We start from the raw sequence: 22,841 nt of genomic DNA, 5'->3' as shown, positions 1-22,841 counted from the left end.
CTATATCAGAGAGGTCAAGCTTTTTTTTTTTTAAATGGTGTTTCTTAAGCACTTACTATTTGCCAGGCACTGTTCTAAAAGCTGGGGTAGATTCAAAATAATCAGGTTGGACGCAGTCTATGTCCCTCGTGGGGCTCACAGTCTTAATCTATATTTTACAGAGAAATGAAGTGAGTCGCCCAAGGTCACACGGCAGACAAGTTGGTGGTGGGGGATTAGAACCCAGGTCCTTCTGACTTCCAGGCCCAAGCTGCATCCACTAGGCCATGCTGCTTCCCTGTTGCTGGAAGAGGTGGGATTTGAGATAGACTTCAGTGACGGGGAAAGTTGGGATCTGGAAGGCTTGAACAGGGACAGAAATCTCGGGCAGAGTCAAGGGGTGGGAGGCGAGATAATAGAGAATGAGGCACAGCGGGGTTAGCTGGATCCCTCGATCAAGGTTATTTATTGAGCGCTTACTGTTCAAAGTGGTCGAGAGTGTACCCTTCGAGACAGGAGAACCCTTCGAGACAGGAGAAGAAGCGCGGCTCAGTGGAAAGAGCCTGGGCTTCGGAGTCAGAGGTCATGGGTTCGACTTCCGGCTCTGCCACTTGTCAGCTGTGTGACCGTGGGCAAGTCACTTCACTTCTCTGGGCCTCAGTTACCTCCCCAAATGTAAAATGGGGATTAACTGTGAGCCTCACGTGGGACAACCTGATGACCCTGTATCTACCCCAGCGCTTAGAACACTGCTCTGCACATAGTAAGCGCTTAACAAATACCAACACTATTATTATTACAGTTGGTAGACACGATCCCTGCCCACGAGGGGCTTACGGTCTAGCGGGGGAGACAGACATTAAAATAAATTACAGAGACGGGAAATGGCGGGGTCTCAGGGTACGTACGCACGTACGTACGCAAGGGTACGTGGTGGATGTCAAGTCTTGAAGGAGTAAAGATTCAGCTGCATGGGTGACAGAGAAGGCAGGGCCAATAGCAGAAATGAGGGTTTAGTCAGGGAAGGATTTTGGAAGAGGAGCCATTTTAGTTTGAGAGGAACGAAGAGTGCGAGCTGGGATGTACAGTGAGAAGCGGCAGCAAGGCCTAGTGGATAGAGCCCGGGCCTGGGAGTCAGAGGGTCACGGATTCTAATCCCGGTTCGGCCACTGGTCTGCTTGTGACCTTGGGTATGTCGCTTTACTTCTCTGCGCCTCAGTTACCCCAACTGTAAAATGGGGATTGAGACTGTGAGCCCCACATGGGACATGGATTGTGTCCAACCCAATTCACTTGTATCCACCCCAGCGCTTAGAACAGTGCCTGGCCCATAGTAAGCGCTTAACAAATACTATCATCATTATTATCATTATTAAGTGCACAAGAAAGAGGGAGAGAGCTGGTGGAGTGCCTTAAAGGTGTCTCTGGGTCCGCAGAGCTGGGGCAGCAGACACCACATGGCTGGTCTCCCCCAAGGCCTTCAATCATTTGGGGGTGCACTCACGTTCACAATCGACGGACCCCATTTCCTAGGCCCTATCTCCTGCAAATACCGATATCTGCTCTCCCCCCTTCTTAGACTGTGATCTCTTTGGGGGTCAGGGACTGCGTCCGATCTGATTACCCGGTATCTACCTCGGTGCTTAACTGGGTGTTTGCCACGGGGGGGAGAGCTTAATAAATTCTATAGTTATTAATAGTGTTGTCAACTCTGATGGGACCGTGATGTGAAAAGGAAATTCTACACCGACATCATATGAACAGCCTTCTGTCATTATGGTTCCGAGCAGGCACGCACATAAATATAGCACGCGGACCTCTTGCAAAATATTTAAAAAGTAGGGAGGGACCGGTCTTCTTTATTGGACACATCGTCCCATTAAATTGGGAAGGTCGTTTTCCTCCGATATGGGTTATGTAAAACATTGAGACGGATTAATTTTTAATTAAATGGGTCTTACGTATCACCCAAGACAAACAACAGCGTGGGCCCGTTGAGTACAAGAGGACGTCGGGCTCCTCACCGCTAGAGAACGTCGATTTCATTTACTTTATTACCTGGTGGGTTTTTCAAAATGAGGCGGCATAAATGGCCGGAGCCCATTCTCACTGCCATCCTAGACCATCCACCCCTAATCCCACCGACGATTCCGTCTCCGTCTCCCTCCCTAGCTTCTCCAACTCTGCAGGGCCACTTTCTATCAATCTTCTAAACCGCCCCCTCATCCTCAGTGGATAGGGCATGGGCCTGAGTCAGAAGGTCACGGGTTCTAATTCCGGCTCCGCCACTTGTCTGCTGTGTGACCTCGGGCAAGTCACTTCACTTCTCTGGGCCTCAGTTACCTCATCTGTAAAATTCATTCATTTCATAGTATTTATTGAGCGCTTACTATGTGCAGAGCACTGTACTAAGCGCTTGGAATGGACAATTCGGCAACAGACAGAGACAATCCCTGCCCAATGATGGGCTCACAGTCTAAACGGGGGAGACAGACAGCAAAGCAAAACAGAACAAAACAAAAATAAGACATCATCATCAAGATAAATAGAATCATGGAGATATACATCTCATTAACAAAATAGAGAGGATAATATATTATACAAATATGCACTGTGCTGAGGGGAGGGGGAAGGGCAGAGGGCAGGAGAGGGGGAAATGAGGAGGGGAGGAGGAGCAGAGGAAAGGGGGGGCTCAGTCTGGGAAGGCCTCCTGGAGGAGGTGAGTTTTGACGAAGGGAAGAGAGTTAGTTTGGCGGAGATGAGGAGGGAGGGCCTTCCAGGACAGCGGGAGGACGGGGGCCAGGGGTCGACGGCGGGACAGGCGAGAACGGGGGACGGTGAGGAGGTGGGCGGCCGAGGAGCGCTGCGTGCGGGGTGGGCGGTAGAAAGAGAGAAGGGAGGTGAGGTAGGAGGGGGCAAGGGGATGGAGAGCTTTGAAGCCAAGAGTGAGGAGTTACTGTTTCCTGCGGAGGTCGACAGGTCGACTGGAGGTTTTTGAGGAGGGGAGTGACAAGCCCAGAGCGTTTCTGAAGGAAGATGAGCCGGGCAGCGGAATGAAGAATAGACTGGAGCATGGAGAGACAAGAGGAAGGGAGATCCGAGAGGAGGCTGACACAATAATCCAGCTGGGATATTATGAGCTTGTAAAATGAGGATCGAGACTGAGCCCCATGTGGACCAAGAACTGTGTCCAATCTGATTTGCTCGTATCCACCCCACTGCTTAGTACAGTGCCTGGCCCACAGTAATCGCTTAACAAATACCATAATTATTACTATTACCCTGGGTTTGCAACATGGCCTGTGGATAGAGCACGGGCCTGAGAGTCAAAAGGTCATGGGTTCTAATCCCGGCTCCGCCACTTGTCTGCTGGGAGTGACCTTGGGCGAGTCGCTTCTCCGCTCTGTCTCGGTTACCTCATCTGGAAAATGGAGATTGAGACCGTGAGAGCTCTATGTGGGACAGGGACTGTGACCAACCTGATTTGCTTGTATCCACCCCAGCGCATAGCAGTGCCTGGCACATACTAAGCGCTTAACTACCATTATGATTATTAATTATTACAACAGTCTAGTTCCCACCAGAAACCTTCAGACTCTGGATTCTCCTAGCATGCCGTAAACTCTCATGCCCCTCTGGAATCACCACCCTTGAAGAAAATCTACGTCCTCGAAACCTTCGTCTCTACCTACCGTCCTCACCCCCTCGTCTGCCGCTCACGCTTACCCATCCACAGCCCTGGTTCACTCCACGATCTGCCTCCATCGTCCCCTCAGCCGTGCTGCCGGGGGCGTATTGGCAGAAATCCAAACACAGGCAGACTTCTAGAGAGTCTTCAAATTCCCCCTCGCCGGCTAAAACTTGGCCCTCCCTTCTGGCTGGCGTTACCCCAGCGAGGGTATTCGACTTGGTCTGTGCTTGGCATATTTTGAGTTACAAAGGCATTGTGGGGGGCGGGTACCCGTCCAACGTTTGTAAGACGATGACCACGAATGACAATTCATAATGTTTATTAAGGGTATGGATTTCTACCCCATTTATATTTTTAAAAAGTGAGGTAAATCTGGAAAAAATCCAGATCGTGTCTGCCTCCGGAACATCTTGCAGCTCTGCTGATTCTGCTACTTACGACTGCCTTTTTCCCCCCCCCACCTCGGCCCTCCAACGTGAGTGGCCTTGTCCTGTCCTGTCCTCCTGCTCCCTTTATTCCCTCATCCCCTAACTAATCCCAGGGCTGGTAGCAGAAGGAAGACCCAGGGGTGTTAGGATTGCTGGGGTCTGCAGAGCCTCCTGCTCTTCCCCTCGCCCCATCTCTCTCCCTTTCCACCTCGGGCACTCAGTATTGGCAGAATGCAGCACCTTGGCCACCACATTCCATCCCATTCCACCTCTGCCACAATCCCCACCTTGGGTAAATGACATTTATTACCATCTCCCTTCCCAGATCCCTCTGTAGGGATTTCCTGGGACAGAGAACCTTAAAAGGAAAAAAAAAAAAAAGACAAAGCTAGAATAAAATCAGAAACTGAAAACTATACAACCCCAATTAAAAAAACAACCACCTAGGTAACCCAAAATTATGCTACGCGAACCTGAAAAATCCAAGTCTTGATGGATTTTGAGCAGACTGCGGATGAAGCGGGGAGCAGGGGCTCAATCCCTCTGCCCCTGGGGTCAAACTAATCTAGGATCTTGTGCCCTAGTTACCCCCCCATCGTTACCCAGGAGGGCAGCCCACCATCGTGACATCCAAACCCACTCCCCTCCCCAGCTCCATCAGGAGGGAACATTTGGCAGGTGAAGCGGGGAGCCCCGCCCGATTCCCCTGCAATCGTGGCACCCAAGTCACGCCTATCTCGCATCTCTCTCCTGCCCAGAGCTGGAGAGTGGGTAGGGCGGTATTTGATAGGTGCCCGGACATTGAGGACTCTGCTGTCCCTGGATTGGGATAGTGGGAGGATTCCAAGTTCTGTTTTGCACCCACTTTCCCCACATTCTAAACGCTCTTGAGCAGGAACGGTCTTCGTTCTGTCGGTTTTGGAGAGTCCCAAACTCCCGGGACAGAACAATCCACAAATGAGGTGCTCAACAAATATCGGCGATAAATAATAAAACCCCGGCATCTACATGGCCCAACTGTACTAATTTAACGCAGGCCCAAGGGAACGAACTAACTTGCTCATATTCGTTTCTGCCTTCATTCATTCATTCAATAGTATTTATTGAGAGCTTACTATGTGCAGAGCACTGTACTAAGCGCTTGGAATGTACAATTCGTCATGCTTAATAGCTTTTCCTATTTAATGGGAAAAAAGACCTTTACACAGTTTCTCTTCTCCCCCAAGACAAAGGCTCTTAGTGAAGGAGTCCAAGTTCTTTTATGTTAAATAACTTTATTACTTTGAGCAAATTAAGATTTATTATGTTTACAAGTAATGCTAATATTGACCGTGTACCAGTAGAGGGAAACTTTTGTGAAAAGGGGTTACGTGAAAAAGGGATCAGCTGTGTCAATTGAAAGCTTGAGGAAATAATAGATAAAAAGCTCGAAGAAGTTCTTGTTCTTTGCCCTTCTGGGCTATCGACAGAAGTTTCCGACTACCGTCCTTCTGTCCCTTTCCTAGTCTTATAATCATCTCCTTTTCACTCCTGTTTCCTAATGCCGGAGGTGCCAGGGTGAAGGAGAAAATCACCCTCACGGGGCTGTCATGATACGGGCAAAACTATCAGCTCGAGGCCCATATACTTTGAGGCAGGTCAGGCGGCTTGTTTAGTCCAGCCTTCCCCTTGGACTTGTCTGCGTGTGGGAAATGGAGTCAAAATGATAGTTTCGGTGATGAAGATGATGATAGGGGGTATTTCTCAAGTGTTTTTTTGTGTGCCAAACGCCGGGGTAGATTGGCTTAGTGGAAAGAGCCCGGGCTTGGGAGTCAGAGGACGTGGGTTCTAATCCCGCCTCCGCCACTCGTCTGCTGTGTGACCTTGAGCAGGCCACTTTGCTTCTCTGGGCCTCAGTTACCTCACCCGTAAAAGAGGGATTAAGACCATGAGCCCCACATGAGACAATCTGCTTACCTTCTATCTATCCCAGTGCTTAGAAGAGTGCTTGGCACATAAGCGCTTAACAAATACCATTAATATTTATTATTATACAAGACTACGGGGTTGGGCGCAGTCCTTATCCACAGGGGGCTCACAGTTTAAGGGGGAGGGACAACAGGTCTTATCTTCATTTTGCAGAGGAAACTGTGGCACACAGATGTTAAGCGCTTTGGCCGAGGCCAACAAGCAAATGGTGGTTTTGGGGTTGCAAGAATTATGCTTAAAAAAAAAAAAGAGAGAGAGAGCGAGAGCAGTGCTGGAGAGATAGATTTGAGAATCATCCACATAGAGATGGTAGTTGAAGGCATGGGGAGAGAATGGATTCTTCAAGGGAGTTTGTGCAGACGAAGAACAGAAGGGGACCCAGAACTGAGTCTTGAGGTAATCTTTCCCAACACTTAGTACCCAAAGTAAGCACAATAGTTTTAATACTTCTTCAAGGGCCCTGTCTGCCTACCTCTCCATTCTCCATCCTTCTTGTACTCCTCACTTTCCTTTTCTCCATTTTTCCTGTCACTGGCTTTTTCTGCCCCTCCCTGTTCCTGGCAACACCTCTGTCCCCTCTCTGAATCCTCCTCCTGCCTTTCCCTCGTAGCACTTTCTGGCCTTTTCCTCCTCTCCCTTCCGACGCCAGGCTGGGCCTTTTCCTCCTGGCAGCTGCACAGAAATTACAATAACTCCATGATTGATGGCCTGTCGGCACTTCTGTAACTAAATCCATTTTCCAAGGTAATGTTCTACAAGGCAGTTATAAAGAAATACGTACATCTCAGTCAAACAGCCTAATAACTTGTATCCAACAAAAAAATGAAGGGAAATACACCAAAGAGAAATAAAATGTGAGTGGAAAAAAAAACTCCTGTAAAAGTTGTGGTGGGAAGCTTCTAAATATATTGTGATTGGCCTCATTAGGGACACAAATGGGAATTTTTTTTGTCTCATTTTGGTTTTGATTCCAGCCTTAATATGAATTCAATGTCCACGGCTCATCTCTCTTGGCTGTGACTGAACTTAATACAAATACATTTGCAGGAAAGGACAACAGACTCTGAAATCAACAATCAACCGATCTCAGCATTATAAGGGAAAAGGGATGAGTAAGGAACTATATTAAACATACCCCCAAGCCAATCACAGAATTAAAAGGCATACTTTCCCATCCTTCCCAGCAGTATCCTCAGAGGGGCTCTCCTGCCTCCTCTCCAGTGCCAGCCCCTCCACGTGCGCATCGGACCCCATCCCCTCGCACCCTATAAAAACTCCCGCCCCTTCCCTCGCCCCCTCCTTAATTTCCATCTTCAACCGCTCACTCTCCAATGGCTTCTTCCCCTCTGCCTTCAAAGAAGCCCACGTTTCCCCCATTCTAAAAAAAAAAAAACAAACCTCGCTTGACCCCCCAGCCCCCTCCACTTATCGTCTCATCTCCCTCCTACCCTTCCTTTCCAAAGTCCTGGAGCGAGTCACCTACACTCGCTGCCTCAAATTCTTCTCCTCCGACTCTCTCCTGGACCCCCTCCAATCTGGCTTCAGTCCCCATCACTCCATTGAAACCACCCTAAGTTGACCTCCTCCTTGCCAAATCCAACGGCTCCTACTCTATTCTAGTCCTCCTTGACCTCTCAGCTGCCTTCGACCATGTGGACCATCCCCTTCTCTTCAACACGTTATCCAATCTTGGCTTCAGGGACTCCGTCCTCTCCTGGTTCTCCTCTTATCTCTCTGGCCGTTCGTTCTCGGTCTCCTTCGCGGGCTCCTCCTCCCCCTCCCATCCCCTAATTGTAGGGGTTCCTCAAGGGTCAGTTCTTGGTCCCCTTCTATTTTCCATCCACACTCACTCCCTTGGAGAATTCATTCACTCCCACGGCTTCAACTATCATCTCTATGCGGACGACACCTAAATCTTTATCTCCTCCCCTCTTCTCTCTCCCTCGCATCTCCCCCTGCCATCAGGATGTCTCCACCTGGATGTCCTCCCACCACCTCAAACTCAACATGTCCAAGCCTGCGCTCCTTATCTTCCCTCCCAAACCCTGTCCTCTCCCTGACTTTCCCGTCACTGTGAATGGTACGACCATCATTCCCGTCTCACAGGCCCGCAACCTTGGCGTCATCCTTGACTCTGCTCTCTCATTCATCGCACACATCCAATCCGTCGCAAAGCCCGCCGGTCCCACCTTCGCAACACCGCCAAGATCTGCCCTTTCCTCTCCATCCAAACCGCTAACACATTAGTACAATCTCTTATCCTATCCCGACTGGATTATTGCATCAGCCTCCTTTCTGATCTCCCAACCTCCAGTCTCTCCCCACTTCAGTCCATAATTCACCCTGATGCCTACATTATCTTTCTACAGAAATGTTCTGGGCATGTCAACCCCCTTCTCAAAAACCTCCAATGGTTGCCTTCGCATGAAGCAAAAACTCCTCACTCTCAGCTTCAAAGCTCTCCATCCCATTGCCCCCCTCCTTCCTCACCTCCCTTCTTCTCCAGACCAGCTTGTACACCCCGCTCCTCTGCCGCTCACCTCCTTACAGTGCCTTGCTCTCACCTGTCCCACCGTCCACCCCGATCCATGTCCCACCTCTGGCCTGGAATGCCCTCCCTTCTCAAATCTGCCAATCACACTCCCCCCCAGCCTTCAAAGCCCCACTGAAGGCTCACCTCCTCCAAGAGGCCTTCCCAGACTAAGCCCCCCTTCTCCTCAGTTCGTCCTCCCCTCCCCATTTCCCCGACTCGCTCCCTTTGCTCTACCCTCTACTTCCCACCCCACAGCACTTGTGTAAATATATACATCTCAATAATTCTACTTATCTTGAGGCCTGTTTGCTTGTTTTGACATGTATATATCTATAATTCTTATTTATTTATATTAATGCCTGTTTGCTTGTTTTGATGTCTGTCCCCTCACTTCTAGACTGCAAGTCCGGTGTGGGCAGAGATTGTCTCTATTGCTGAACTGTACTTGCCAAGCACTTAGTACAGTGCTCTGCACACAGTAAGCACTCATTCATTCAATAGTATTTATTGAGCGCTTACTATGTGCGCTTGGAACGTACAATTCGGCAACAGATAGAGACAATCCCTGCCCAATGACGGGCCCACAGTCTAATCGGGGGAGACAGGAGGACAAAAACAAGACAGCATAATCACGATAAACTCAATAAATACGACTGAATGAATGAATGAATACTTTCTGGGTCAATTACAACACTGTCCCAAATGACACAGTATGCTATGCAAATCACTTTTTGGTTTTACATTTCTGGTTTGCTGTCTCCATTGCTCTGTGCCTCAATTTTCCCACCTGTAAAATAATGAAAACAACGGCATCTATTTACTGGTATGGACTGGGTGCACACCACGGAACTATACTTGGGAGAGTACAACAGAATTGGTAATAATAGAAATAATAAAAGTTTTGATGGTACTTGCAAAGTGCTTACTATGTGGCAGGCACCGTATTAAGTGTTGGAGTGGTGGGGGGGGGGGGGGGATACAAGCAAATTGGGTTGGACACAGTCCCTGCCTCACAGTCTTAATGGCCATTTTACAGAGGAGGGAACTGAAGTACACAGAAGTTAAGTGACTTGTCCAAGTCAGCCCAGCAGCCGAGTGGTGGATCCGGGATTAGAACCCAGGTGCTTCTGACTCCCAGACCCGTGTTCTATCCACCAAGCCACACGATTTCTGCCCACAAGGAATTTAGGGTCTGGTGGAGATGCCCGCTTCTCTATCTTAGGCCACGTTTGAATTTTTGAATTCATTCCAGCACCCAATACAGAGTTCAGCATACAGTAAATGGTCAGTAAATTTCATAACGAAGATTAGGGGACAAGGACTGTGTCTGACCTGATTATCTTGCATCTACCTCCAATACTTAGCAGAGCACTTGGAAGAAGTGTTTAATGCCGCTGTAATACAGAGATTCTATTGTGCAAAAAGGTTAAGCATTATAAACTGTGATACAAAATGCAAAAGTTTCACAAAATGAATAATGAACTATTACTGCTCTTGCAGTGAACTAATATCGACACCCCTGGGTAAAACCTCAGAACGAAGAATGTTCCAACTTCTCGTACATTTTGCTCACTCAAAACTGCAAATATAACTCTGTGGAGAATTTAGAACAATACAGGTTTACACATGAAGTAATTATTACATGATAATGATATATCAAAAGCATTCATTCTGCTCTTATTATGCCATAATTATTTTTTCACAGCTCACAATGGGAATAAACATTTTTTATGACATATTTTGTGAAATTAAAAATATTTTTTAAGTTTGAAATGTCGCCTTTTAATGGACAGTGATCTTTGGATACTTGAGCTAAGATTCAAAGGCACTTCTGCCGTAGCTTTCTGAGAGGAAGAGGAAAGGGACAGAAAAACGGTGAAGAAAAAAGATTCATAAAATCGCCTCTGAATTACCTTTCACCTTTGGCAATAAGGACAGCCAACCTGACTCCAGCCCTGGTATTCAGCAGCAGATCCACAGAAACGGAGATGCAATAGCTTGAGGAACTCATTTACGGTTCCACCTATGCACAGAAGGCGAAGGCTGAGTAGGAATAACTACGAAGGAGAAATACAGGGGCCTCAATAAAACGAACTGCGTCAAAAACTGTATTAAGTGGAGGGGGTAGTTACAAAGACAATCGGATTCAACAGGGTCCCTCCCCTTCATCACGTTGCTCAATCTAAGAGGGAAGGAAACCAGGCATTTCATCCCCATTTTGCAGATGGGGAAACAGTCTCAGAGAAACTGTGACATGCCCAAGGTCAAAATGCACGCAAGTGGAGCTTACTACCTAGGTCTCCAGACCGTGACCCTGTTGTTGGGAAGGGACTGTCTCTATCTGCTGCTGAACTGTACTTTCCCAGCGCTTAGTACAGTGCTCTGCACACAGTGAGTGCTCAATAAATACGACTGAATGACTCCCGGCCCTGTGTGGGCACTTTCCACCAGGACACGCCGCTTTCCCTGACGGGGATTAAGGAAGTCAAAGTATATTACTATTCAACTAATTTTAAAGTCCAAGGAAAAACTACACCTGATTTTAAAATGCTAGCCATTATAGAGAGAAAACAGGTTAAAAGTGTAAATCTAGTAAGAGAAAAAAAACTGCGCATGAACCACTTTGGCATTTAAGTCCTATCTTCCTTTCTCCCTGCCTGAAAGTGTGTCAGGAGTAAATGAACGAAATCACTGTAAAGCCTCAACCCACAGCTTATTGACGTATCAGCTGTCAGTTTAACCGCTTCACATGAAAATGATGGGTTCACTTTTTGGAATTAAATTGCCATCTGAATAATATCTGAATATCCAGTATTTATTATTACTATTATGGTACTTATTAAGTGCTTATTCTGTGCCAAGCACTGTTCTAAGAACTGGGGTAAATACAAGTTCATTCATTCCCTCATTCAATCGTATTTATTGAGGGCTTACTGTGTGCAGAGCACTGTACTAAGCGCTTGGAAAGTACATTGGGCAACTGATAGAGGCAATCCCTACCCAACAACGGGCTCACAGTCCAGAAGGGGGGAGAGAGACGTCAAAACAAAACAACTAGACAGGCATCAACAGCGTCAATATAAACAGAATTATAGATATTTCTTTCCAAATCGACCAGCGGTACTTATCGAGCGCTTACTGTGTGCAGAGCACTGTACTGAGCGCTTGGGAGAATACAACAGAAGAGAGTTGATAGACACGTTCCCTGCCCACGACAAGCTTATGGTCTAACTTCTTTTTGCCTCGGTTCCCTCCTCTGTCAAATGGGGATTAAGGCTGTGAGCCCCGCGTGGGACTTTGTGTCCAACCTGATTTGCTGACACCCACCCCAGCGTTTAGTACAAAGCCTGGAAGTTAATCAGGTTGCCCACGGTCTCTGTCCCACGTGGGGCTCACGTTCTCAACCCCCATTTTGCAGACGAGGCCTCACAGAAGTTAAGTGACTTGCCCAAGGTCACACAGCAGGCAGGTAGCGGAGCTGGGATTAATATCCAGGACCTCCTGCCCCTCAGGCCCGGGCTCTAGCCACTCAACCACACTGCCCAAGAGGAGAAAAATTAATACCAAATGACAGGCTCATAAATGCATTGAAATTTCACACTTGACTGCCTCCAAATTCTGCCGGTTTGTCCTCCATTCTAGGTGTAGGATCTGGGCCCCTTTCCTCTCTATCCAAATGGCCACCACGTGGGTCCAGGCGTTTGTCTCTCCTGGCTTGACTTCTATATCATCCTCTCCCCAGACCCTCCTGCCTCCAGTTTTTCCCCACTCAAGTCCATACTTCGCCATCCAGATTATTTTTCTAAAACACCATTCCATAGACATCTCCTCCCTTTTCAAAAACCTCCAACGGTTGCCGGTTCTCCATTACCAGGCTGTAACTCCTGACAAGTACTCACTCGGTCTCCTCCCTCCTACCTCCCCACCCTCTTCTCCTGCTACTCCTCAGCTTCCACTCAAGCTGATCTACTCCCCGTTCCTTGTTTTTGACTCATGCCGCTGATCTCTTCTTCCCGTTCGTTCATGCTTTTAATCGTATTTACTGAGCACTTACTGTGTGCCGAGCGCTGTTCTAAACGCTTGGGAGAGTACAACAGCACATTTTCCTCCCTATCTCACAACTGACAGTCCACTGATTTCCATCTTTAAAGCCCTTCTAAATCTACATCTCCTCCAGAAAGTCCTCCCAGATTAATCTCTAGTCCCCCTTCTTTATAGCCACCAACAGACACTTGCACACCATCTAATCACTTAGGTATTCACAGTCCCACTCCCTCACAGCACTTTTGTATATATCCTCTCTCACAGCACTTCTGTATATACCTTATATACTTTATTTCCCCGTCTCCCCATCTAGATAATAATCTCCTTGTGGGCAGGGATCCCTTCCCCCTTTCCCGCTCTGCTTTTCCCTCTTCCCTTCCCCTCAGCACTGTGCTCATTTGTATATATTATTTATTACCCTATTTATTTTGTTAATGAGGTGTATATCGCCTTGATTCTATTCATCTTGATGATGTTGTCTTATTTTGTTTTGTTCTGTTTTGCTTGACCGTGAGCCCATTATTGGGCAGGGATTGTCTCTATCTGTTGCCGAACTGTACATTCCCTGCACACAGTAAGTGCTCAATAAATACTACTGAATAAATGAATGACTACCAATTCCTACTGTAGTTTCCCAAGGTCACAAGCAGGAGCTCAATAACTGAGACTGATTCATTCTGACACTCTACTATGGTACCATTCCTTTTCTCTTTCTTAAAAAAAACCCCAACAACAACAAAAATAAAAACAACTCCAGGCTTAGACAGAAAAGGCAAATTCTCCCTCCGCCAAAGACACTTGCGGCTTTTTACTCGCCACAGCGGTATTTTCGGAGACTTTGGTTCCGGGGGCCAATTTGGTTTCACGGCAAGCATTGGAACCAAATTGTGCTGGGTGGGCCTGATTAAGCCCGGAGACAGACTGCAGCACCAGACCTAAAGGTTGAAACCTGCTGGCTTCTGATTAACCATGACAGGAGCCAGAAATCACAATGGCTTAGCTGAATGAAATCCTTCGGTCATCCTAAAACTTAATTCCCCACCCCATCCCCTTCGAATTCTGATGAATGATTAAGCAAGGAACCCGGATAGATCTACAAACTAAATATTCTTTCAGTCCTCTCTGGATCACAAACCTATCACTTTGAATGAATTTTCAGAACTGTTGATTCCAGTGGAAAAAAACCCTCAAAACAGCATTCAACCCAATAACGGGTACATGTGCTTCCACACTGAAGATGAGAGTGTTGAAATATCTTCAGTTGAGAGATTCGGCTTTCTAGGTTAAGACTTGAGATATGCTTTTAGGACCTTAGGAATCTGCTCAGAAACGTCCAGCCTCTCAGCAGCCATTCGGGAAAACAGAATGAGGGGTGGAGTGGAGAATGTTGGCTCCGAAAAGATGGGGGTTGTTCCTCAGAGTAGCCTGCTGGAGGCCATTTTCTCTGCAGGCACGAATCACTCATCGGGTCAAAAGTTATCATCATCTAATACCTGGCCCCCAGTGATTTCCACATTCTTGATGTTCTAGAGGAATGCAAGGAAACACATGCCATTGTTTGGCCCCGTAAAGAGTTAGGAGGTCTGAGACGAGCATCCCATTAGGCTTGCTCAAAAAGGGGGGGGAGGGAAGCTTGATCTTCATAATTAAGAGATCTAATAATGATAATTACGGTATTTGTTTAGCGTTTACTATATGCGCCAAGCACCGTTCTAAGAGCTGGGGTACTCACAACTTAATCGGGTTGGACACGGTCCCTGTCCCACACGGGGCTCGCAATCATTTTCCAGAGGAGGTAACTGAGCCCCAGAAAGGTGAAGTGACCTGCCCAAGGTCACAGAACAAATGGCGGAGCCGGGATTAGAACCCAGGTCCTTCCGACTCCCAGGCCGGTGCTCCATGTCTGCTGTGTGACCTTGGGCAAGTCATATCACTTCTCTGCCCCTGGGTTACCTCATCTGTAAAATGGGGATTGAGAGCGGGAGTCCCACGTGGGACAGGGTCGGCGTCCAACCCGGTCTGCCTGTACCCACCCCAGCGTTTCGCACAGTGCCTGATTCAGAGTAAGTGCCGAACAAGCGCCACCATCATCCGATCTGCCGTTGGCGTGTTCCACCTTTGGAATCGGATCCGTGACTCCACGGCTCTCCAGGCTCCACATGGGAACCTGCCACGTCTCTGCTTAGAACCTGCCAGCACCCTGTCCCGGTCTATGATGCGGGTGGCCCGAAGTGTTTTCTAATGTTCTTGGGCCCCATTCCAAGCCAAAAAGGTACAGCCCTGAAATACAGAAAGAAAGCCTGGACTGGGGCCAGGGAAGGAGACTCCTCCCTGGCATAAAGAGGCCCGGAATCGGCGGAGGAGGAAGGGCCGGGGGCCTGGCGGGATGGTAAACGGTGGCATTTTTGCCTACGTGCAATGGATTGCGACTGTTTGTTTGCCATTCTCTGGGTGTCGGGTACGACCAAAGATTCCCGTAGCTCCCAGGCCCAGCCGAGGGTGCCATATTCAACTCCACCTCCCCGCCAGGGAAATAAGACTGGGCTCAAGCCCCAGATTTCTGGGGCTCGGGTCGAGCCCGCTGCGGACATCCACGCAGCTCATCTGGCGGAGGAGGCTCCCCTCCTTTTTTTCTTAAAATAAAATCTCGTTCCCCCACTTTCTGATAAGGGTAATAACTGTGATATTTGGAAGTTGTGTGGCAAGCGCTGTACTAAGTGCTGGGGTCGGCACGATATAATCAGATCAGACTCAGTCCCGGTCCCGTGTAGGACTCTCAGACTAAGGGAGAGAGAGAGGAGGTGAGGCTGAGACACAGAGCTGTTAGGTGACTTACCCGGGGACACACAGCAGGCAGTTGGCAGAGCCGGGATCAGAACCCAGGTCCTCCGACTCTCAGGCTGGCGCCCTTTCCGGTCGGCCACGCTGCTTTGGAGAAGCGGTTTACCTTTGCAGAAACACGTGGCTGAGTACCCATCTCCTTCGAGCTGTCAGGCCACTGACAGACTCCGGTGGCCGTCCCAGACTACCAAAATAGCTGTCTGCAAGTGTGTGTGACCCTCTCATCCCACGTAGCTTTTCTGGATTTACGCTTTCTTCAAATTCCAGCCGTAATCTATCTTAATCATCTCTCTACCCTGGAGACTGTAAGCTTCCTGTAGGCAGGGATCACCTCTATCACCAACTCTATTGTACTGTTCTCTCCCAAGCGCTGCGTACAGTTCTCGGTACACGCAGTAATCAAATATCATTGATTGATTGACTGAATAATGTACTGAGAAGCAGTGTGGCTTAGTGGTAAGAGCCCGGGTTGGGGAGTCAGAGGACGTGGTTTCTAATGCCGCCTCTGCCTCCTGTCTGCTGTGTGATTTGGGGCCTGCCGTTTAAAATCTCTGTGCCTCAGTTCCCTCATCTGCAAAATGGGGATTAAGACTGTGAGCCCCACGTGGGACAACCTGACGACCTTGTACCTATCCCGGCGCTTAGAACGGTGCTTGGCACATAGTAAGCGCCAAACACCATCATCATTCCTATTATTTACCACAGGTATGTTTCATGAAGTTCTACTGCTTTCCTGTAGATCTTATATCCATCTTTCCAACTGACAACAAAAACCACCCAACCGTAAGAAATGTCATGACCCTTTTAATACTATAAAATTACTACAGTAATGAATTAATACACTGGCATAATTAAATAAGTTCACCTCTACTTTCACATACCATAAAGTTATGGAACACTAGTGGTCTTCCTTAATTCTTTCTCCTGAGTATATTTTATACTCGTTCATATCAGAGTGTTCTCTCAAGCAGGATTCAAAGATTTTAAACATTTCCACACAACACAGGAAATTCAGTACTCCACCCCACCTGAAATGTCTTACTAATCTAGTTCCTTGGGTGTAAATAGAATTTTTGTATTTAAGTACCAGCCTATTTTAGTTTTGATTTGCTGGGTGAGGTGCGAACGCTGAATCCTGTTTTGTGGTGGTGTCTCTTTCAAAAACCAAAGGAAAATGGCAAAGCAAGCATTCCATATTGTTCCGAAGAAACATATTCTAGAAGAATATAATGAAAACCTCCTACTCTACATTTAGCAGGGTGTCAAATCGGTGTGCACACCTCATCAATGGAGTGAAAAATGTCAGAGCGAAAAAATAAAAACAGCACAGCTAAGCTACACAATCCTCACTTGACCATAGTAAAATGGGAAATGTAATTAAGGAAATTAGCCAGACTGAAAAGAGTTCAAAAATCTAGGCCTATTTACCCAAGACTACTGACAGGTGCTACGACTCTGATACTTGCTCAAAAGGAATCAAACACCACTTCATCTAAAATGATTTACCAGCAAAGAGGCCGTAAAATATTTTTCTTTTTGTTTACTCAAGAGCAATAAACAGTTGCTCCGAGTTGTTAAATGTGAATTTGAAGGCTTCAGTTAAGAACACACACATACGCACACAGGAGTTACCCCAACAAAAACAGATGCCATTCCTTAACAGATGTCATTTAAAAGGGTTAAAGGTGGAGTTTCATTCCTCTTCTCCCCCCGCCTCCCCAAACACACACCATTCCGTTCTTTCTCAATAACGAGCTTAGGTTTTGGCCTCTCGACACCCAGGACAATCCAGTTGATGGGGTTTGGCTTCCACCGGACCTTCATTTTCCCCGTGCGAAGATTTATCAAACTGTGTATTGTCCTACCGTTACGGAACTAGAGAGAGAACAGGGACATTTATCGCAAACCCGAGGGGGCCTTTTCTCGTTCTTCGGATATCAATTTTCAAAGTACACTGTAGCTTTGGTTGGTACATGCTGAGCACACCGAAGGAGGGTAGCTAGGGAGATACACAGGTGAACGGCAACGCCATTAACCCTCCTACCATGGTAAAAGAAAACAGTTCTAGAGGTGGAAAATCAGCACATCATCCTCGGGAAAGACAGAGGAGGAGAAGATTGACAAGAGTGGGGTAAACATCTCATGATTCACAGCGGGTTATTCGACTGATGTCCAATCGGCATCTCGAATATTCCATCGACATACATTAAATGCCACCGGGCAATTACGGGGCCCGGTAAACACCGTGAGTACCGTGCGCTCAAAATGCCCGTCCTCTGCGCAAAGTGGGCCAAGGTGGCAAACCGGGAAGAGGAGGGAAGGTCCTCCGGAAAAGACGGAGATGCGCGGGTGGGTGACCCACGGACAGGAGGAGGGACGGGGATGACGGCGGAGTCCGCGGACGGCTCACACGGGTCGGGACGGCTCTCCTCGGGGCTCGGAACGACTGTCCCCGTGCATCGGGGAAGAAAGCCGGGGATGGCTGCGGCGTAGCGGAAAAAGGACGAAAACGGGTTCACTCGGCTCGTGCGCCGGGCGAGCGGGGACGTAGCCCGGGCCAATAGCCGGCAACCCCGGATTCAGTCCGGGGGAACTGGATCAACAGGCGATTCCGATCACCGGTTCTAAACAAGCTCGTCCTCCGGACTCCCACGGCTCCTTCCCACAACGATGAAATCCCCAGAACGGGGGCATCTCCGCCGGCCTGGCGGCGGCCCGGGGACCACGGGCTTGGCTTTTTGAGCGGGGAGGCGGGGTTAGCTGCGTGGAGGGGTGAGGGGGAAGGGGTCTTGCCTGGGTCCGGGGCTGCAGACCGAGGGATGGAGGGATGGAGGGATGGAGGGATGGAGGGATGGAGGGAGGGTGAGGATGGCAGCAGGGGTCTCAGAGAGGGCTGTGTGGAATGGGGCTGGTGGAGGTCGATGAGGAGGCTGTTTTGGGGGGGCAGCAGGGGGGTCTCCGAGGAGGCTGTTTTCGAGGTGCAGTGGCCTGGGAGGGGTGGGTCTGGTGGGGGAGGGGGCTGTTTTGGGGGGGTGGTGAGGGGGAAGGGGCCGCAGTGGTCTGAGAGAGCTGTGCTCAGGGTGGGGGGTGGACAGCGGGGATGGCTGCAGGGGGCTGTGTGTGTCCGGGGTGGGGAGCAGGTGGAGGGAGCTGAGGGGGTTATTTTTTTGGGGGGGGGGCTGTGTCCGGTGGGGGGAAGGGGTGGTCGGCAGGGATGACCGCAGGGGGCTGTGTTGTGATCGGTTGAGGGGGAGGAGGGTGCTGGAGTGGGTCAGCAGGGAGGGTGGTCAGCAGGGCTGGCTGCAGGGAGCTGGGAGGTGGTCAGAAGGGGCGGCTGCAGGGGGGCTGGGGGTGGTCAGAAGGGACGACTGTGGGGGACGGGGGGGGGGGGTCAGCAGGGACGGCTGCGGGGGGTGGGGGATGGTCAGAAGGGATGGCCGCAGGTGGGCTGGGGGGTGGTCAGCAGGAATGGCCGCAGGCGGGTGGGGGGTGGCCAGCAGGAATGGCTGCAGGGGGGCTGGGGGTGGTCAGCAGGAATGGCTGCAGGGGGGCTGGGGGTGGTGAGCAGGGACGGCTGCAGGTGGGCGGGGGGTGGTGAGCAGGGACGGCTGCAGGTGGGCGGGGGGTGGTCAGCAGGGACGGCCGCAGGGGGTGGGGGGTGGTCAGCAGGAATGGCCGCAGGGGAGTTGGGGGTGGTGAGCAGGGACGGCTGCAGGGGGGCGGGGGGTGGTCAGCAGGAACGGCCGCAGGGAACTGGTCAGCACGGACGACCGCGGGGGTCGGCGTGGGCCGTACGTGTGTCGGGGGCTAACGGGGGGGGGCCTGGATCCGGTATGAGGGTCGGGGGGCGGAGGGGAGAGGCCCCTGGCGCCGGTGGCGTCGTCCTCCCCGTTGTCGGGCCCGGCCCGGGGGTCGGCGAGGGGGAGAGGATGAGGGCCGCAAGGCGGGCAGCCTCCCCGCCCACACACAAAGTCACCCCTGGGGCCTCACGGTTTCGCCCTGGGGGCCCCCCAGTTACCCCCCGTTTACCCTCCCAAGGCTGCTCCCCGTTTCCTCCCGGGGCCCCGCAGTTTTCCCTCCTGGGTCCCCCCGGTTTCACCTCCTGGGCCTCCCGGGTTCTCTTCCCGGGCCTCCCAGTTCCCCCCCCCCCCCCCCCCCGAGCCCCCTGGTTTCCCCCGTGGGTCCCCCAGTTGCCCCCGTGGGCGCCCCAGGTTCTCCTCCCGGGCCTCCCAGTTCCCCCCGAGCCCCCTAGTTTCCCCCCTGGGTCCCCCAGTTTCCCCCCCGGCCCCCCAGGTTCCCTCCCTGGGCCTCCTGGGGCCCTCCAGTCGCCCCCCCCAGGACCTCCCCAGTCCCCCCCCCCCCCCCGTCCCGGGTCCCTCTCCCCGCCACATCCGACGGCAGGGACGAGAAGGTGGGGGGAAGGGGAACCGCCGGCCCCACCGACCCGCCCGCCCGGGCCGTCCTCCCTGCCTGCCTTCCTGCCTCCCTCCTACCTGGATCCGCTTCTTGTGCCTCCTGCGCTCCGCCATGTTGGCGTCGGGGTTGGGGCCCGGCTCTCCTCCCTCTGACGTGGACACGGGCGGGGGAGGGGGGGCGGCGGGGAGGGGGGGGGAGGGCGGAGCCGGGCGCCCAACTCTCGCGAGACTTGTCCCCTCAGGCCCGTTATGTAACCCGGGCCCCCACCGGCCCCGACCCAGCCGGCCCAGAGCCACAGCCATATACAGCCAGAAATAAATCCAGACGGAAATAAATCCGTACAGAAATAAATCGATAAATCATAAAATACAATCCTTTCCCTCCTCCTCTTCTCCCCTCCTCATCGCCCCTGCTCCCTCCCTCTGCTCTACCCCCTTCGTTCCTTCATTCATTCATTCGTTCCTTCATTCGTTCCTTCATTCATTCGGTCTTTCCTTCGTTCATTCATTCATTCGTTCATTCATTCGTTCGTTCGTTCGTTCGTTCGTTCGTTCGTTTCTTCTTTCCTTCTTTCATTCGTTCATTCACTCCTTCCTTCCTTCCTTCCTTCCTTCCTTCCTTCCTTCCTTCCTTCCTTCCTTCCTTCCTTCCTTCCTTCCTTCCTTCCCTCCCTCATTCCGTCATTCAGATCACTCGTTCATTCAGATCACTCGTTCATTCATTCATTCAATCAATCATTCATTCGTTCCTTCATTCGTTCACTCAGATCTCTCATTCCTTCATTCATTCGTTCCTTCCTTCATTCATTCCTTCGTTCATTCAATCACTTATTCATTTATTCATTCATTCGTTCCTTCATTCGTTCACTCATTCGTTCCTTCGTTCATTCGTTCGTTCATTCATTCATTCCTTCGTTCATTCAATCACTTATTTATTCATTCATTCGTTCCTTCATTCGTTCACTCATTCGTTCCTTCGTTCATTCGTTCGTTCATTCATTCATTCGTTCCTTCGTTCATTCACTCACTCACTCACTCACTCACTCACTCACTCACTCACTCACTCACTCACTCATTCATATTGATTGAGCGCTTCCTGCATGCCGAGCACCGTGCTAAGCGCTTGGACTGTACAATGCATCAACAGAGAGAGACAATCTCTGCCCCCACAACGGGCCCACCATTTAAAAGGAGACAGACAGCAAGACAAAGCAAGTAGGCAGGCATCGAGAGCATCAAAATAGAGGAATAGGATCATAGATATGGACACATCATTAATAGGATGGATAGAGTAATAAAAAATATAGACAAATATAGACAAGTGCTGTGGGGAGGGAAGGGGTAGAGCGGAGGGAGGGAGTAGGGGCAGTGGGGAGGGGAGGAGGGGCAGAGGGAAAGGGAGGGCTCAGTCTGGGAAGGCCTCCTGGAGGAGGTGACCTCTCAGGAGGGCTTTGAAGAGGGGAAGAGAGTTAGTTTGGCGGAGGTGAGGAGGGAGGGCGTTCCGGGACAGCGGGAGGACGTGGGCCAGAGGTCGACGGCGGGACAGGCGGGAATGAGGCCCAGTGAGGAGGTTACCCACTTCCTCTCTCCACAGGACTTCTGTATATTTGTATATATTATTTATTACTCTATTTTATTAATGATGTGTACATATCTTTGATTCTATTGATCTATTTTGATGGTATTGACACCTGACTATTTGTTCTGTTTAGCTGTCTGTCTCCCCTCTTCTAGGCTGTGAGCCTGTTGTTGGGGAGGGATGGTCTCCATCTGTTTCAAAATTGGACATTCCAAGTGCTTAGTACAGTGCTCTGCACACAGTAGGCCCTCAATCAACACGATGGAATAAATGAATGAATGAATGAATGAATGAATCATGGTACTTGTTAATAATGTTGGTATTTGTTAAGCGCTTACTATGTGCCGAGCACTGTTCTAAGTGCTGGGGTAGACACGGGAATCAGGTTGTCCCACGTGGGGCTCACAGTCTTAATCCTCATTTTAATAATAATAATAATGTTGGTATTTGTTAAGTGCTTACTATGTGCCGAGCACTGTTCTAAGCGCTGGGGTAGACATAGGGGAATCAGGTTGTCCCACGTGGGGCTCACAGTCTTAATCCCCATTTTACAGATGAGGGAACTGAGGCACCGAGAAGTTAAGTGACTTGCCCAAAGTCACACAGCTGACAAGCGGCCGAGCTGGGATTCGAACCCATGACCTCTGACTCCAAAGCCCGTGCTCTTTCCACTGAGCCACGCTGCTTCTCTAAGCGCTTGCGTTGGGCCAAGCGCACTGGGCGTAGATACAGCCTAACCAGATCAGACACAGGCCACATCCCCAAAAGGGGGCTCACCCTCTTAATCCCCATTTTGCAGATGAGGTCACCGAGGCCCAGGGAAGTGAAGTGGTAATCACAATAATGGTGGTATTTCTTAAGCGCTTACTATGTGACAGGCACTTGGTTAAGTGCTGGCGGGGTGTGTGTGGGGGGAATCCAAGTGAATCAGGTTGGACACAGTCCCTGTCCCACAGTGGGGTCACAGTCTTAATCCCCATTTTACAGATGAGGTTAATTGTGGTATTTGTTAAGCGCTTACTGTGTGAAAGGCACTGGGCTAAGTGCTGGAGGGAATCCAAGGTAAACGGGTTGGACACAGTCCCTTCCCCATACTGGGGTCACAGTTTAAATCCCCATTTTACAGATGAGGTCACTGAGGCCCAGGGGAGTGAAGTGATAATCACAATAATTGTGGTATTTGTTAAACGCTCGCTATGTGACAGGCGCTGGACTAAGTACTGGGAGAGGGAATCCAAGCAAATGGGGTTGGATACAGTCCCTGTCCCACATTGGGGTCACAATCTTAATCCCCATTTTGCAGATGAGGTCACTGAGGCACAGAGAAATGATTTTCCCAAGATTAAGCAGCAGAGCGGGGATT

At 50.1% G+C, this 22,841-nt stretch overlaps 1 protein-coding gene across 1 annotated transcript in view; it reads right to left on the bottom strand.

The window, feature by feature from the left end:
• The window catches only part of SEC62 (SEC62 homolog, preprotein translocation factor), a gene marked incomplete at its 5' end in the record, with an annotated part of 58,866 nt that extends 38,796 nt beyond the window's left edge, over window positions 1–20,070 (bottom strand). Inside the window, one exon of the mRNA XM_029062747.2 lies at window positions 19,978–20,070. Within this exon, the coding sequence (XP_028918580.1) occupies window positions 19,978–20,070 (93 nt within the window). The remainder of the gene's footprint in view (window positions 1–19,977) is intronic.
• Window positions 20,071–22,841: the final 2,771 nt, after the last annotated feature.

The sequence above is a fragment of the Ornithorhynchus anatinus genome, chromosome 1 (genome assembly GCF_004115215.2).
Source record: "Ornithorhynchus anatinus isolate Pmale09 chromosome 1, mOrnAna1.pri.v4, whole genome shotgun sequence".
Classification (NCBI taxonomy): domain Eukaryota; kingdom Metazoa; phylum Chordata; class Mammalia; order Monotremata; family Ornithorhynchidae; genus Ornithorhynchus; species Ornithorhynchus anatinus.
This window is presented reverse-complemented; position numbering and strand designations above follow the sequence as displayed.